A 16,728-nucleotide genomic window follows, 5' to 3' on the forward strand; every position below is an offset into this window, starting at 1 on the left:
GTACATTGTATGGATTTTTGGACAAGTATGACATGTATCCACCATTGTAGTATCACATGGAATAGCTTCACTGCCCTAAAAATCCTCCGTGTTCTACCTAATTCAGACCTCCTGCTCCACCAGACCGTTGGCAACCCACTATTCTCTTTAACATCTCCAAGGTTTTGCCTTCTCCAGAATGTCATGTAGTTGGAATCATATACTATGAAGCCTTTTTATATTGGCTTCATTTACTAATATGCATTTAATGTTTTCTCCATGTCTTTTCATGGTTTGATGGCTCATTTAGCAGTATGTAAATATTCCATCATCTAGATGTACAACAGTTTAGTTCTACTTACTGAAGGACCTTTTAGTTGCTTTCGAGTTTTAGTAATTACGAATGAAGCTGCTATAAAGGTCTGTGTGTATGTATTTGTGTGGGTATGTTTTCAACTCCTTTGGGCAAATGTATACCAACCAAGGAGTATAACTGCGATTTGGCCGGGCACGGTGGCTCACACCTGTAATCCCAGAACTTTGGAAGGCCGAGGTGGTCAGATCACTTGAGATCAGGAGTTCGAGACCAGCCTGGCCAACATGGTGAAACCCTGGCCCTACTAAAAATACAAAAAACAGTAATCCCAGAACTTTGGGAGGCCGAGGTGGTCAGATCACTTGAGATCAGGAGTTCGAGACCAGCCTGGCCAACATGGTGAAACCCTGGCCCTACTAAAAATACAAAAAACAGCCGGGCATGATGGCAGGTGCCTGTAATCCCAGCTACTTGGGAGGCTGAGGCACGAGAATCGCTTGAACCCGGGAGGCAGAGGTTGCAGTGAGCTGAGATCATTCCACTGCACTCCAGCCTGGGCAATAGAGCAAGACTCAGTCTCAAAAAAAAAAAGAAAAAGGAAAAGAAAAAATAATTGCTGAACCTGAGGTTTCATTTTACCACGTCAAAATGAGCTCACTAGCTGGGCACGGTGGCTCACGCCTGTAATCCCAGCACTTTGGGAGGCTGAGGCGGGTGGATCATGAGGTCAGGAGTTCAAGACTAGCTTGGCCAAGATGGTAAAACCCCATCTCTACTAAAAATACAAAAAATTAGCTGGGCGTTGTGGCAGGCACCCGTAGTCCCAGCTACTTGGGAGGCTGAGGCAGAAGAATCGCTTGAACTTGGGAGGTGGAGGTTGCAGTGAGCCAAGATCGTGCCACTGCACTCCAGCCTGGGTGACAGAGCAAGACTGTCTCAAAAATAAACAAACAAACAAACAAGCTCTCTAAACCATGCCACTCAAACCCCAACATAAGACTGAAGAGAATTTCTAATTCATCTTGTTACAGTTGATTAAGTCTCCTGGAAGTGACTTCTCCAGTCAATATGGCCAAAGCTATCTTCTTAAGATATACTTTACTGGCAAAGAGTTCAAACCGTATCTACCATTTACTGGCATTTTTGTTGCTTTGGGCAAATTACATCTCTCTGAGTCTCGATTTCCTAATGTATAAAACAGAATGATAATCTTTAACATGAAGAAGTGTTATAAGGATTCAATAAGATAATGTTCATAAACATTATAAATAATGTCTGATGATGTCTAAATGTTCTCAAAAGGTTAGTTACAACATGATCCCATTATCCACACCACCATTATAACTACTACATTATTATAATGCTTCTGCCGGCTCACTCCCATGCTCACCGCCCAGAGCCTTAAACTCACATCATTTCCCCCACTGGCAAGTGACTGGAGCAATCGGGTCAAGTACTGAAACACATTCAGCTGGATGGCTGTGCCACCTATCTTCCGGACCACACTGCTTGTCTCTTCTGGGTTCAGAGTGTGACGGAGGAGAGCCCAGGCCAAAAGCACTGGGGCATGATGTGGAATGTCCCCAAAGGTCAACATTAAACAGTCCATATCCTAGTGAGAGAAGAAAACACATCTACATCTCCGAACAGAAAGTGTCAATATCCCTCAACCAGATTCTTCATCATGTTCAATAAGCAAGCCATAAAGAGTGGCCTCACTCCTCATTCTGATATTTCACTCTTCTCAAACCCCCAGCCACCTCAGTAATAAACCCCTCAATTACAATTACTCTTCCTCTTACCCACAAAATTTGTCTACTAATTTTATGTAGTCTTAGGATTATAAAATGCATGTTAATATAGACACTCTTTAGAAATTTTATCCTGATCCTTCTCAAACTTTCTACGTTCTATCTTCATTTTCTATCTTCCTAACCATCTCATCTCAATGTTTTTCCCCTTTCCTCTTCTTTCACAGGCTCCCTAAATGCAGTCAATCCCCAGGGTTTTCTCCTTGGGCCTCTTTTGTCCTTGTACCATCTCCATGAATGAATCACTCTCACAGACTCAATTATCACCTTGGTATAGATGACAGACGAATCTGAGATTTCCTCCAGGTCTAATCAACTGTTTAACATTGTAGAGGCCAGGCACGGTGGCTCAAGCCTGTAATTCCAGCACTTTGGGAGGCTGAGGCAGGTGGATCACTTGAGGTCAGGGGTTCAAGACTAGCCTGGCCAACATAGTGAAACCCCATCTCTACTAAAAATATAAAAATTAACCGTGCGTGGTGGCGTGTGCCTGTAATCCCAGCTATTCCAGAGGCTAAGGCATGAGAATCGCTTGAACCCAGGAGGTGGAGGTTGCAGTGAGCCGAGACGGCACCACTGCACTCCAGCCTGGGTGATAGAGCAAGACTCTGTCTCAAAAAAACAAAACAGACTGGACATGGTGGCTCACACCTGTAGTCCCAGTACTTTGGGAGGCTTAGGCGGGAGGATCACGAAGTCAGGAGATCAAGACCTCTTGGCCAAAATGGTGAAACCCAGTCCCTACTAAAAATACAAAAATGAGCTGTGATCCCAGCTACTTGGGAGGCTGAGGCAGGAGAATCACTTGAACCCAGGAGGTGGAAGTTGCAAAGAGCCAAGACGGCGCCACTGTATTCCAGCATGGTGACAGAGCAAGATTTCGTCTCAAAAAAACAAAACAAAACAAAAACATTGCAGAACCTCCACATCACTGAACAATGTAGAGTTCCACAACACTGAAAATTTTATGCAGCAGTTCAATAATTGAAAGCTACTACTAACTTATAAACCCTCTGAAAAAAAAGAGGCTATTCCAAGTTCACCTGACAAATAAGCCCATCCTGTGCAAACTGATGCAGTTCTCTTCTGTCATCCAAAGCACACTTATGCAAGGACTCAATATCCATGCCCTCCACCAGGATGAGGGCACTGAAGTAGCTAGAAAGAAAAATAATATCACTATGTTATATATCCCGTTCTGAAACTCACTAGAGACAAAGGTGAGATATAAGACACTGCGATATCAAAAAAACCTATTGGGTCAGGCATAGTGGCTAATGCCTATAATCCTAACACTTTGAGAGGCAGAGGTGGGAGGATCACTTGAGGCCAGGAGTTCAAGACTATCTTGGACAACAAAGTGACACCCCATCTATACCACACGCACACAAAATTAACTGGCATATATCTTTGCTCACAGAGTGACCAGGCCCCCAATTGTGGATATAACCATGGTCATAAATATAGAAAAAACAAGAAATTTAAAGTCCATAGACTATCACCTGAAAGAGAATAGTGAGCATATATGCCTTATTTATCACTATCTTGTTAGCATTTGCATAGTGCTTGGCCTACAATAGTTGTTCAACGAATTTTTGTTGAATGAATGGATGAACCCCTTAAATGAAGACAGTAAGTAAAAAAGCAGATTACAATACTCATTTGAGAGTCCTCTCTCAATCCCAGTCTTTACTCCCTGCATGAAAGGGAACGTGGCAGTAGACCTATCCATTTCCCCACCCGTTAAGTGAAAAGTACACCTACCCCCCACCTGCTTACATACCACTATACTATCAATGCTCTAAACACTGCAAGTTCCATGATGTTCAATTCACTGACTTACCCAATCCGATCTACAAAAGGATCCATAGTCTCATCCACCAGGTGCCTATTGGTCTGCCTACTACCAAATCCTTGCTCTTTAAACATCTTGGTTAATACAAGTAAGTCACTGGGTGCCATCTCAAAGTATGCATAATAAAGGAAAATAATTTCTAGCAGCATGGACTGTTCCCGAAGGCACTGAACAAACCAGCGAGACACTTGGCGCTCTGTCTGTACAACCAATGAAAACAAAATGGGAGAGAAATAACATGAAATTAAAAACAGTAATTAAAAAACATTTTTTAAAGAAAGGGTCTCAATCTGTCACCCAGGATACAGTGCAGTGGCAGATTATGGCTGCTCAAACTCCTACACGTAACTGATCCTCCTACCTCAGCCTCCTAAATAGCTGAGACTACAGGCGCAAGCCACTGCACCTGGCCCGTATTTAATTTTTTTTTTTAAGAGACAGATTTTTTGCTTTTTTTTTAAGAGACAGGGTCTGACTCTATCACCCAGGCTGGAGTGCAGCGGTACAATTATAGCTCATGGCAGCTGCCCTCTCACCTGACCCTCTCGAGTAGTTAGCACTAAAAGTCAGCACAAAAACGCCTGGCTCATTTTTTCTTTTTTTAAGTTTTTGGAAGAGAAAGGGTCTTGCTATGTTGCACAGGCTGGTTTTGAACTCCCAGCCTCAATCAATCCTCCTGGGAGGCCAAAGCACTGGGATTATAGGCGTAAACCACTGTGCCCAGCCAACCAATATATCTTTTCTTTTGAGAGAGGGTGTTGCTCTGTTACCCAGAGTGCACTGGTATGATCACAGCTCACTGCGGCTTTGACCAACCGGGCTCAAGCAATCCTCCTGCCTCAGCCACCCAAGTAGCTGGAACTACAGGTTAGCACCATGTCTGGCTAATTCTTTTAATTTTTTTTTTTTTTTTGAGACGAAGTCTCGCTGTTATCCCCTAGGCTGGAGTGCAATGGCACGATCTTGGCTCACTGCAACTTCCACCTCTCAGGTTCAGGCAATTCTCCTGCCTCGGCCTCCCAAGTAGCTGGGATTACAGGCGCCTGCCACCATGCCTGGCTGATTTTTTTCTTTTTAGTAGAGATAGGGTTTCACCATATTGGCCAGACTGGTTTCGAACTCCTGACCTCAGGTGATCCGCCCACCTTGGCCTCCCGAAGTGCTGGGATTACAGGCGTGAGCCACCGCGCCCAGCCAATTTTTAAAATTTTTTGTAGAAGCAAGGTCTTGCTATGTTGCCAGGGCTGGTCTTGAATTCCTGGGCTCAATCTTCCCACCTTCACCTCACAAAGTGGTAGGATTACAGGCCTGAGCCACCACACACCCAGCTGCAACAATGTATCTTAAAAATTATCTCTTATAAAGGTATAGTAAAAATTTTCTAGACTAGCAGGGTGGCTCACGTCTATAAGCCTAATACTTGAATACTTTGGGAGGCCAAAGTGGGAGGACTGTTTGAGGCCTGGAGTTCAAGACTAGTCTGGGAAACACAGTGAGACTCCATCTCTAGAAAAAGTTTTTAAAAATGAGCCAGGCATAGGGGTGCATGCCTGTAGTCCCAGCTACACTGGAGAGTCACTTGAGCTGCGGAGGTTGAGGCTGCAGTAGGCTACGATCATGCCCCTGTACGCCAGCCTGGGTGACACAGTGAGACTCTGTCACACACACAAAAAAAAACCTCCCTATTTTAAATCCTTTTATTTGCATCATAATTCATTATGCGGATATGCCATAGATTATTCAACCAATACACTCAATATTTTTAATACTACATAGTATTCCACTGCACATAAATGCCATCATTGATTTTACCTGCTCACTTGGATGGATGAGCATTTAGGTTATTACCAATCCCATGCTAATAAACTCATACTATTCAACTGAAAAAACAACTAGACATTCTTTCCAGGTGTACAGGTACAATCACCAAGAAAGATCATAAGGTAGGCCATAAAACATGAGACAGTAAATTTTAGAGACTAAAATGACAAAGAATGTGTTCTCTGATAACAGAATCAAATAAAAATATTGGGAACAATAAGATGTTTCATCTGGTATAGTACTTCACACCTGTAATCCCAGCACTTTGGGAGGCCAAGGTGGTCAGATCCCTTAAGCCCGAGAGTCCAAGACTAGCCTGGGCAACATGGCAAAACCTGCAGCATCTTGTAGTCCTAGCTAGTTGGGAGGCTGAGGCAGGAGGATTACCTGTGCCCAGGAGGTCAAGGCTGCAGTGAGCTGTGATTGTGCCACTAAACTCCAGCCTGGGCAACAGAGAAAGAACCTGTCTCAAAAAAAAAACCCAGATATTTACGAAAAACATCCAATATTTGGACATTAAATCCAGAGAGTCTCACTCTGTGCGACAGTGAGACTTCCGACACATACACACACACAAACACACACACACAGACACAGAGAGAGACAGAGACAGAAATCCATTAAAAAGGGAGAAAATAAGGCCGGGCGCGGTGGCTCACGCTTGTAATCCCAGCACTTTGGGAGGCCGAGGCGGGCGGATCACAAGGTCAGGAGATCCAGACCATCCTGGCTAACATGGTGAAACCCCGTCTCTACTAAAAATACAAAAAATCAGCCGGGCGTGGTGGCGGGCGCCTGTAGTCCCAGCTACTCGGGAGGCTGAGGCAGGAGAATGGCGTGAACCCCAGGGGGCGGAGCTTGCAGTGAGCCGAGATCGCGCCACTGCACTCCAGCCTGGGTGACAGAGCGAGACTCCGTCTCAAAAAAAAAAAAAAAAAAGGGAGAAAATATATATATATATAAAGAACAAGGCTGGGTGCACACACACACACACACACACACACACAGGCACACATACACACGGAGGTAGAAATCGATTTTAAAAAAAGAGAGAGGCCGGGCGCAGTGGCTCACGCCTGTAATCCCAGCACTTCGGGAGGCCGAGGAGGGCAGAACATGAGGTTAGGAGTTCCAGACCAGCCTGGCCAACATGGTGAGACCCCAACTCTACTAAAAATACAAAAAATAGCTGGGCATGGTGGTGGGCGCCTGTAATCCCAGCTACTTGGGAGGCTGAGGCAGGAGAATCATTTGAACCCGGGAGGCAGAGGTTGCAGTGAGCCAAGATCACACCATTGCACTCCAGCCTGGGCAACAAGAGTGAAAATTAAAAAAAAAAAAAAAAAAAAAAAGTTACAGAACAGAAATCAATTAAATATAAAACAGACATTACAATAAAGAAAACTGGCGGGACGTGGTGGCTCACGTCTATAATCCCAGCACTTTGGGAGGCTGAGGGGGGTGGATCACCTGAGCTCAGGAGTTCGAGACCACCCTGGGCAACATGGTGAAACCCCGTCTCTACTAAAATACAGAAAATTAGCTGAGCTTAATAGTGCACGCCTGTACTCCCATCTACTCGGGATGCTGAGGCACAAGAATCACTTGAGCCCTGGAGGTGGAGGTTGCAGTGAGCCAAGAATGCACCACTGCACTCCAGTTTGGACTACAGAGTGAGACTCTGTCTCAAATAAAAAATTTTTTTTAATAAAGAAAATTGAAGACAAAAACTACCATTATCAGAAATGAGTAAGGGCACAGCATTAGACTCTAAAGAGAGTAAAAGCATAAGAAAATAATATGAACAGCCTTATATAAATACATTTCACCAGTGAAATGAAATGAGCAAATTCCTTAAAAGACACAAATTACCAAAACTGTCCCAAATAGAAACAGGAAACTTGAATAGCTCTGTATCAATCAAGGAAAACAATTCAGTATTTAAAACTTTGTTAGAAACTTGATGAAAATTTTAAAAAGAGATCAAAAAATTTTAATCAATAAATAAAAGAATTAAAAACCCTCCCACAAAGAAAACTCCAGGCCCAGATGGCTTCACTGGTAAATTCTATCAAACATTTAAGGACAAGCTCCAAAAGGCAAGAGCCATAATAGACAAAACTGACAAAAACATTTATCAAAACTTAAAACTTTGGCCGGGTGAGGAGGCTCATGCCTGTAAACCTAGCACTCTGGGAGGCTGAGGCAGGTGGATGACCTGAGGTCAGGAGTGAGACTAGCCTGGCCAACATGGCGAAACCCCATCTCTACTAAAAATAACAAAAATTAGGCAGGCGTGGTGGCACATGCCTGTAATCCCAGCTACTCGGGAGGCTGGAGGCAGGAGAATCCCTTGAACCCGGGAGGCAGAGATTGCACTTAGCCAAGATCGTGCCACTGCACTCCAGCCTGGGTGACAGAGTGAGAGTGTCTCAAAAAAAAAAAAAAATTAAAATTAAAATGTTGGCTCTTGGAAAGATACAGTCTAGGAGCAGTGGCTCATGCCTGTAATCTCAGCACTTTGGGAGGCGCCAAGGCAGATAAATCATTTGAGCTCAGGAGCTTAAGACCAGCCTGGGCAACATGGCAAAACCATCTCTACCAAAAAAAAAAAAAAAAAAAAAATTCAAAAATTAGCCAGGTATGGTGGTACCCGCCTGTAGTCCCACCTACTTGTGGGGCTGTGGCAGGAGGGTCACTTGAGTCAGGGAGGTCAAGGCTGCAGTGAACCATGTTCCCACCATTGGATTCCAGTCTGAGTGACAAACCGAAACCCTGTCTCAAAAAAAAAAAAAAGAGAGAATTAAGGTGGGAAAAGACAAACCACTAGGTGGAAGAAAAAAGTTGTAAAACATCTATCTGGTAAATAGCTTATATTTACAATACTGTATATAAAGAACTCTGACAATTTGATAAGACAAACAGCCACAAAAAACAATAGGATAAAAATGTGGACACTTGACTGAAGATGTAAGTAAATAAGCACGTGAAAAGATGTTCAACATCACTAGTCATCAGGGAAATGCAAATTAAAACCACAATGAGGCCAGGTGCAGTGGCTCACACCAGTAATCCCAGCACTTTGGGAGGCCTAGGCGGGTGGATCACAAGGTCAGGAGACTGAGACCATCCTGGCTAACATGGTGAAACCCTGTCTCTACTAAAAATACAAAAAATTAGCCGGACGTGGTGGCATGCCTGTAGTCCCAGCTACTCGGGAGGCTGAGGCAGCAGAATCGCTTGAACTCAGGAGGCAGGGGTTGCAGTGAGCCGAGATCGTGCCACTGCACTCCAGCCTGGGCGACAGTGCGAGACTCTGTCTCAAAAATAAAAAAAAACCCACAATGAGACAGGCATCGTGGCATATGCCTGTAATCCCAGCCTACTCAGGAGGCCAAGCAGAAGGATCACTTGAACCCAGGAGTTCAAGGCCAGTTTGGGCAAAATAGCAAGACCCTATCTCAAAACAAACCACAATGAGATATTACTATATACTTATTAGGATGTCTAAAATTAACAACCATACCAAGTGTTGGTGACAACGTCAAACAAAAAGAATTCTCATACATTTCTGATGGGAATGCAAAATGGCATAGCCACTATGGATAAACAACTTATCAATTCTTTATAAAAATTTCCATTTACGGCTGGACACAGTGGCTCATGCCTGTAATCCCAGTACTAAAAATACAAAAATTAGCCAGGTGTGGTGATGCGTGCCTGTAATCCTAGCTACTCAGGAGGCTGAGGCAGGACAATCGCTTGAACTTGGGAGGCAGACGTTACAGTGAGCCAAGACCACGCCACTGAACTCCAGCCTGGGTGACAGAGCGAGACTCCGTCTCAAAAAAAAAAAAAAAAAAAAAAAAAAATTTACATTTACGACTCAGCAATCTCACTCTCAGGTATTTATTTACCCAGGATAAATGAAAACTTATGTCAAAAAAACCCATATGCTAATGTTCATAGCACGTTATTCCTAATAGTCAAAAAACAAAAATGGCAAATCGCTATCAACTGAGAAATGGATAAACAAAATATGGTATATATCCACACAATGGAATGTTTACTACTCAACCATAAATAAGAATGAAGTACTAGTATATAACATGGATGAATCTCAAAAACATGACACTAACTGAAAGAAGCCAAACAGAAAATTCTACATATCGTGTGGTTCTATTTATATGTAATTCCAGAAAAAGTATAGTCACAGTTACTTAAAAATAGTTAAAATGGTAAATTTTATGCTATGTCTATTTTATCACAATTTAAAAAATCATAAACAAACAAAAAACTGCTGAATCAAGAAATATGTACTTTGTAAATTTTTAGATATTGTCAAAATGCTTCCCATTAAAAAGTATATCAATTTAATCTGGGAACAATGGCTCACACCTATAATCCCAGCACTTTGAGAGGCTGAGGCGGGAGGGCCGCTTGAACCCAGCCGGCTATTGTTATTTTGCATATAAATTTTTTTTTGAGACAGAGTCTGGCTCTGTGGCCCAGGCTGGGGTGCAAGTGGTATGATCTTTGGCTCATCACAACCTCCGTGCCCAGCCGGTGCTTAAGTTTTTATATTCAAGAATATGGTGTGCTGGGCACGGTGGCTCACACCTGTAATCCCAGCACTTTGGGAGGCAGAGGTGGGTGGGTCACGAGGTCAGGAGATCAAGACCATCCTGACTAACACGGTGAAACTCCGTCTCTACTAAAAATATAAAAGAATTAACTGGGTGTGTGGCAGGCGCCTGTAGTCCCAGCTACTTGGGAGACTGAGGCAGGAGAATGGCGTGAACCCGGGAGGTGGAGCTTGCAGTGAGCCGAGATCATGCCACTGCACTCCAGTCTGGGCGACAGAGCAAGACTCCATCTCAAAAAAAAAAAAAAAAATATGGTGTCGGCCGGGTGCAATGGCTCACCCCTGTAATCCCAGCACTTTGATGGGTTGAGGCAGGCAGATCACCTGAGGTCAGGAGTTCGAGACCAGCCTGACCAACATGGAGAAACCCCCATCTCTACTCAAAATACAAAATTAGCCGGGTGTGGTGGTGCATGCCTTTAATCCCAGCTACTCGGGAGGCTGAGGCAGGAGAATCACTTGAACCTGGGAGGCAGAGGTTGTGGTGAGCCAAGATCATGCCATTGAACTCCAGCATGGGCAACAAGAGCGAAACTGTCTCAAAAAAAAAAACTATATCTACATATCTATATAGATCGATATCTATATAGATATCGATCTATATAGATATGTAGATATAGATATATATAATGTGTCTTTCCATTTGGTAATTTTTTTTTTTTTTTTTTTTGAGACAGAGATTGCTCTGTTGCACAGGCCAGAGTGCAGTGGTGTCATCTCGGCTCACTGCAACCTCCACCACCCGGATTCAAGCAATTCTCCTGCCTCAGCCTCCTGAGTAGCTGGGCGTACAGGCGCATGCCACCACGCTCAGATAACTTTTTTTGTATTTTTATTTTTCTGAGACAGAGTCTTGCCCTGTCACCTAGGCTGGAGTGCAGTGGTGCAATCTCGGCTCACTGCAACCTCTGCCTCCTGGGTTCAAGCAATTCTCCTGCCTTAGCCTCCCAAGTAGCTGGGATTACAGGCACGCACCACCATGTCCAGCTAATATTTTTTTGTATTTTTACTAGAGACGGGGTTTCACCATATTTTAGGCCAGACTTGAATTTTTATTTTTTATGGTTTCTTTTTTCTTTGAGACGGAGTCTTGCTCTGTCACCCAGGCTGGAGTACAGTGGTGCAATCTTGGCTCACTGCAACCTCTGCCTCCTAGGCTCAAGTGATCCTCCCACTCCAGCCTCCTGAGTAGCTGAGACTACAGGTGGGTGCCACCATACTTGCCTAATTTTTGTATTTTTAGTAGAGACGGGGTTTCACCATGTTGGCCAGGCTGGTCTTGAACTCCTGACCTCAAGCGATCCACCCACCTTGGCCTCCGAAAGTGCTGGGATTATAGGCCTGAGCCACTGTGCCCCGCCAATTTTTGTATTTTTAGTAGAAACAGGGTTTTACCATATTGGCCAGGTTTGTCTCGAACTCCTAACCTAAAGTAATCTACCTGCCTTGGCCTCCCACCGTGCTAGGATTACAGGCATGAGCCACTGTGCCCAGCCTCAGTTATGTCTTCTTTCACACCTTTTATAGCATTTTTGAAGTTCTCTTCATTTAGATTTTAAATTGTCCTAAACTTATTCCTGGGAATTTTATGCCTTTATTGCTATTTCATGCTCCTGACTGCAAACTTTCTGAGGAAACAGAAATGTTATATGTATAAATGGGACCTTTTCATCTATTAAATATTTTTTAAGTAGCTGTGTCATTCATGTGTTTTAGTAAGAATGTATTATTTTTAAAACAAACAAGGTCATGCTATAATCTATAGATGCAAATTGGTTTAGAAATCAGGATAAAATAGCCAGGCACGGTGGCTCACGCCTGTAATCCCAGCACTTTGGGAGGCTGAGGTGGGTGGATCACGAGGTCAGGAGATCAAGACCATCCTGGCTAACACGGTGAAACCCTGCCTCTACCAAAAAAAAAAAAAAAAAAAAAATACAAAAAATTAGCTGGGCACGGTGGTGGGCACCTGTAGTCCCAGCTACTCAGGAGGCTGAGGCAGGAGAATGGCGTGAACCCAGGAGGTGGAGCTTGCAGTGAGTGGAGATCTCAACACTGTACTCCAGCCTGGGTGAAAAAGCGAGTCCGTCTCAAAAAAAAAAAATTAGAATAAAATAATCAGACTAGTGTTACACACTGAGCAGAAAATAATAAGATGAAATATTAGGTTCAGAAATCTATTAACCACTAAACAAATTTTAGGTAAGAAATGAAAGTAAACTAATGGGATTGAAAAAAAAGTCAAAGTCGCCGGGCGTGGTGGCTCACGCCTGTAATCCCAGCACTTTGGGAGGCCGAGGCGGGCGGATCATGAGGTCAGGAGATCGAGACCATCCTGGCTAACAGGTGAAACCCCGTCTCTACTAAAAATACAGAAAAATTAGCCGGGCGTAGTGGCGGGCGCCTGTAGTCCCAGCTACTTGGGAGGCTGAGGCAGGAGAATGGCGTGAACCTGGGAGGCGGAGCTTGCAGTGAGCCAAGATTGCGCCACTGCACTCCAGCCTGGGCGACAGAGCGAGACTCCGTCTCAAAAAAAAAAAAAAAAAAAAAAAGAAAAGAAAAGAAAAAAAGTCAAAGTCAGAATTAAGTACCATTAATTAATGTCATCAATATTTTGATTTATATGACATGTTTAAACTTTTCTCGAGCATGATAACCTAGGTCAGGCGCAGTGGCTCATGCCTGTAATCCCAACACTTGGAGGCCAAGGTAGGCGGATCACCTGAGGTCGAGGGCTCGAGACCAGCCTAGCCAACATGGTGAAACCCTATCTCTATCTCTACTAAAAATACAAAAAATTAGCTGGGCATGGTGGCAGGTGCCTGTAATCCCAGCTACTTGGGAGGCTGGGGCAGTAGAATCGCTTGAACCCGGGAGGCGGAGGTTGCAGTGAGCTGAGATTGTGCCATTGCACTCCAGCTTGAGCAACAGAGGGAGACTCCATCTCACCAAAAAAAAAAAAAAAAAAGATAATCTATATGTTTTAAATGAATGAATAAATAATTTAACTTGCAGCTCTATAAGCAAGGGTATACAATTCTCCTAAGAGTTATAGGCCAGGTGTAGTCACTCACGCTTGTAATCCCAGCACTTTGGGAGGCTGAGGTGGGCGGATCACCTGAGGTCAGCAGTTCAAGACCAGCCTGGCCAACATGGTGAAACCCTGTCTCTACTAAAAATGCGAAAATTGGCTGGGTGTGGCGACGGGTGCCTGTAATCCACTGAGGTAGGAGAATTGCTTAAAACCAGGAGATGGAGGTTGCAGTGAGCCGAGATCTCGCCACTGCACTCCAGCCTGCGTGACAGAGCAAGACTCCATCTTTAAAAAAAAAAAAAGTTACAGGAGAACACAGTAACCACGTACCATGAGATTTCCATGTGTCTCCCAAGTTGGTGCTTCAGTTTTATAAAGCTCTTCAAACTGCTGTCTGTATTTTGAAACTAGTTCCTTCTCCAATTTATCAACACAGTCTGCATATTCAACCTTTAAAAAAATCAAGAGTAAATTATACCTAGAATAAAAGGTACATATTCAAATAAATATTAATAAAATTATTAAGATGATACAGTGTAAAGAGAAGCAAGAGGACTAAACAAGCTTACCCTATAGGGGTGTCTTTCATCTTGGAAGTAAGTGAGAAGGTGTAAGACACAACGAAGAATACAGGTTCTTTCTTCATAATAATAATCTGCAATCTGAGGAACCCAAAGATTCAAAATCAGTTACTCACCTTTGCACATAGGAAACTCAAGTTTAAATTTACTGATAATTTCACTTAAAGATGTGGATGGAAAAGTTCAATTTATATAAATAAGGAATCACAGAAACGCAAACATACCGAATTAGGCCAAAATAAAGCAAAAGACATTCATAAACCAGAATATACAGGATGAAAGGAATGATTGTTTAATAATATATACATGTTTCCAAAAATGTTTTCTAGCATGATTTCTCAGAGCATTCATGTAGCACACAATGCTATCAACTGGCAGGCCAAACACATAAAAACAAATATAAAAATTCCACTGATATAGGTCCTAATTGCTTGTAACTAATGTACTTAGTTCTCACTAAATATAAAATAGGAAACTTCTTCAGAAGTCACAAATTCCATTTTAACATGAGATCCTAAGTGAGAAGGTTGCTGGAAAGGGACTAAAGAATAAAGAAATAAAGAAATACAAATTAATCCTGTTGGAGTTAGACCTAAAGAAAAAATATCCATGAACTTGTTCTCACCACCAGTAGCTGAAGAATCTCCTTGGGAGAAACTTCTCTACTGGGTCCAGTGGATAAAAGCATCATTTCACAAATGAGTTAATATGCTTCTTCATAAAGACCTCCATGCTTACCCAACAGAAGAGTCAAAAGCCAGCAATGCTCAGGAAAATGAGGCAAGAAGCTGTCACTCAATTTTATATCAAAGAATAGAAATGGTGACTACTACTGACCTTCAGGATTAAGGCCTGGCTCTGCCTCTCATCTTGCAGTACTGTCTGAAAAGAAAAACAGAGCAGTTAAGAGGCCACCTTTTAGGCAAAACTCAAGTAATAAAAAAAGATAGATACCTTCACTTCATCCTTCAAGATTATAAATGCACATTTGTTTCTACATACACTTTCCACCTTACTTTTTACCCGAATGTACCCAAACCTGTGCTCAAATCCCTCCCCTTCTCCTCTGGCCTCAGTCCTCTTATGTAAAGTGAGGGGCTGGGCAGGCTAGAAATTCTACCAAATCCTGGCCGGGCGCGGTGGCTCAAGCCTGTAATCCCAGCACTTTGGGAGGCCAAGGTGGGCGGATCACGTGGTCAGGAGATCGAGACCATCCTGGCTAACACGGTGACACTGTGTCTACTAAAAATACAAAACATTAGCCGGGCGTGGTGGCAGGCGCCTATAGTCCCAGCTACTCGGGAGGCTGAGGCAGGAGAATGGCGTGAACCCGGGAGGCAGAGCTTGCAGTGAGCCAAGATCGTGCCATTGCACTCCAGCCTGGGCAATAGAGTGAGACTCCATCTCAAAAAAAAAAAAAAAAAAAAAAAAAAAAAAGAAATTCTACCAAATCCTTATCACTTCTAATAGCCCAAGATTCTCTGATTAACATGTCAGTCTTTGACCTCTCCACTCCTCCAAGTATGAAGACAGATCTCAGCTTATGTGCATATATATTCTTTACTTTTTAAAGAGATAGGGTCTCACTCTTTTGCCCAGGCTGGAGTGCAGTAGTGCGATCACAGTTCACTGCAGCCTCAAACTCCTGGACTCAAGTGATCCTCCTGCCTCAGCCTCCCAAGAAGCTGGGAGTACAGGCACAAGCCATTGACCCCCAGGTCATGTTTTTTTAAAGCCTTTAGTAGGTCTTTCCTGAAGATGACTGTACCTGATCACCTACCACCGATAAAAGAATTGGTGCCAAAATCCTACATTATCTAAAACCAACGGGAAAAAGGATAAAGGCAGAAGAAAGGAGCTGACATAAACCACAAACCTTTACTGAGTCCCAAGTACCCCTGTAGTCCTCTTGCAGGTAACACTGGAGTAACTGCACACTTTGTTCTTCATCAAGACCCTGAAACACAGAGATTTTAAGTAAGGAACAGATCAGAAATCGCACACAGTATGCAAAGAATTTCAGGATTTGTCTACTACAATGAACACAGGACTTGAATAAACAAAAATGCTTCTCAAAGATTCATAAAACATAACAACTCTGACTCTAACAGAAGACAAGAGCCAGTCACTGACATACAATTTTTATTACAATTAAATGTACATGCCAGAAACAACGATGCTTATTCACCAAGCGCATTAATACAGCAGTAGGCATGATGTGAGCTTCCAAAGTGACAAACTTAGTCACCTTAAAGACCACCACATGGCTGGTGAAGAAAACCCTATGATATGCAGTGAATGGATCAGGCAACTTTGACTTCTAACTTTCAGGGAGAAGAGTTGCAACCTGGGTATTTATAAAACAATTTAATCCCCAAAACAAAAATAAACTGAATTTTCACTATCACTAGCAATATAACCACGCACATCCACACTGCAAGTAATAAATTGAGCGAGTGCTAATTTTTACTCACCAAAAACTTGCTGATTCTTAAACCCAGTTCCTTCAATGGTGAAGCTACATCTTTATTAGCTTTCACTTTTTCAGCTGAACTTGGACTGTGAAAAGAACAGTGAATCATTTCTTCATTCTCAATAGCTCACTGAGTTTAAAATAAAAATATTTTAAAATATTTTTCCTACAGACTATTTTCTGCCCTTCAGATGACTATAACATACACACACA

The 16,728-nt window shown here is 43.0% G+C and overlaps 1 protein-coding gene across 2 annotated transcripts in view; it reads right to left on the bottom strand.

Moving 5' to 3' along the window:
- The window catches only part of NUP188 (nucleoporin 188), a 64,501-nt gene that overhangs the window by 35,967 nt on the left and 11,806 nt on the right, over positions 1-16,728 (bottom strand). For both annotated transcript variants that reach the window (XM_055270767.2, XM_063635762.1), the window contains 8 exons: positions 16,517-16,601; positions 15,919-15,999; positions 14,880-14,924; positions 14,031-14,123; positions 13,792-13,911; positions 3,950-4,161; positions 3,150-3,264; positions 1,707-1,907 (listed from right to left, as the gene is read on the bottom strand). In XM_055270767.2, the coding sequence (XP_055126742.1) occupies positions 1,707-1,907; positions 3,150-3,264; positions 3,950-4,161; positions 13,792-13,911; positions 14,031-14,123; positions 14,880-14,924; positions 15,919-15,999; positions 16,517-16,601 (952 nt within the window). The remainder of the gene's footprint in view (positions 1-1,706; positions 1,908-3,149; positions 3,265-3,949; positions 4,162-13,791; positions 13,912-14,030; positions 14,124-14,879; positions 14,925-15,918; positions 16,000-16,516; positions 16,602-16,728) is intronic.

This window comes from Symphalangus syndactylus, chromosome 3 (genome assembly GCF_028878055.3).
Source record: "Symphalangus syndactylus isolate Jambi chromosome 3, NHGRI_mSymSyn1-v2.1_pri, whole genome shotgun sequence".
NCBI classification, from domain to species: Eukaryota; Metazoa; Chordata; class Mammalia; order Primates; family Hylobatidae; genus Symphalangus; species Symphalangus syndactylus.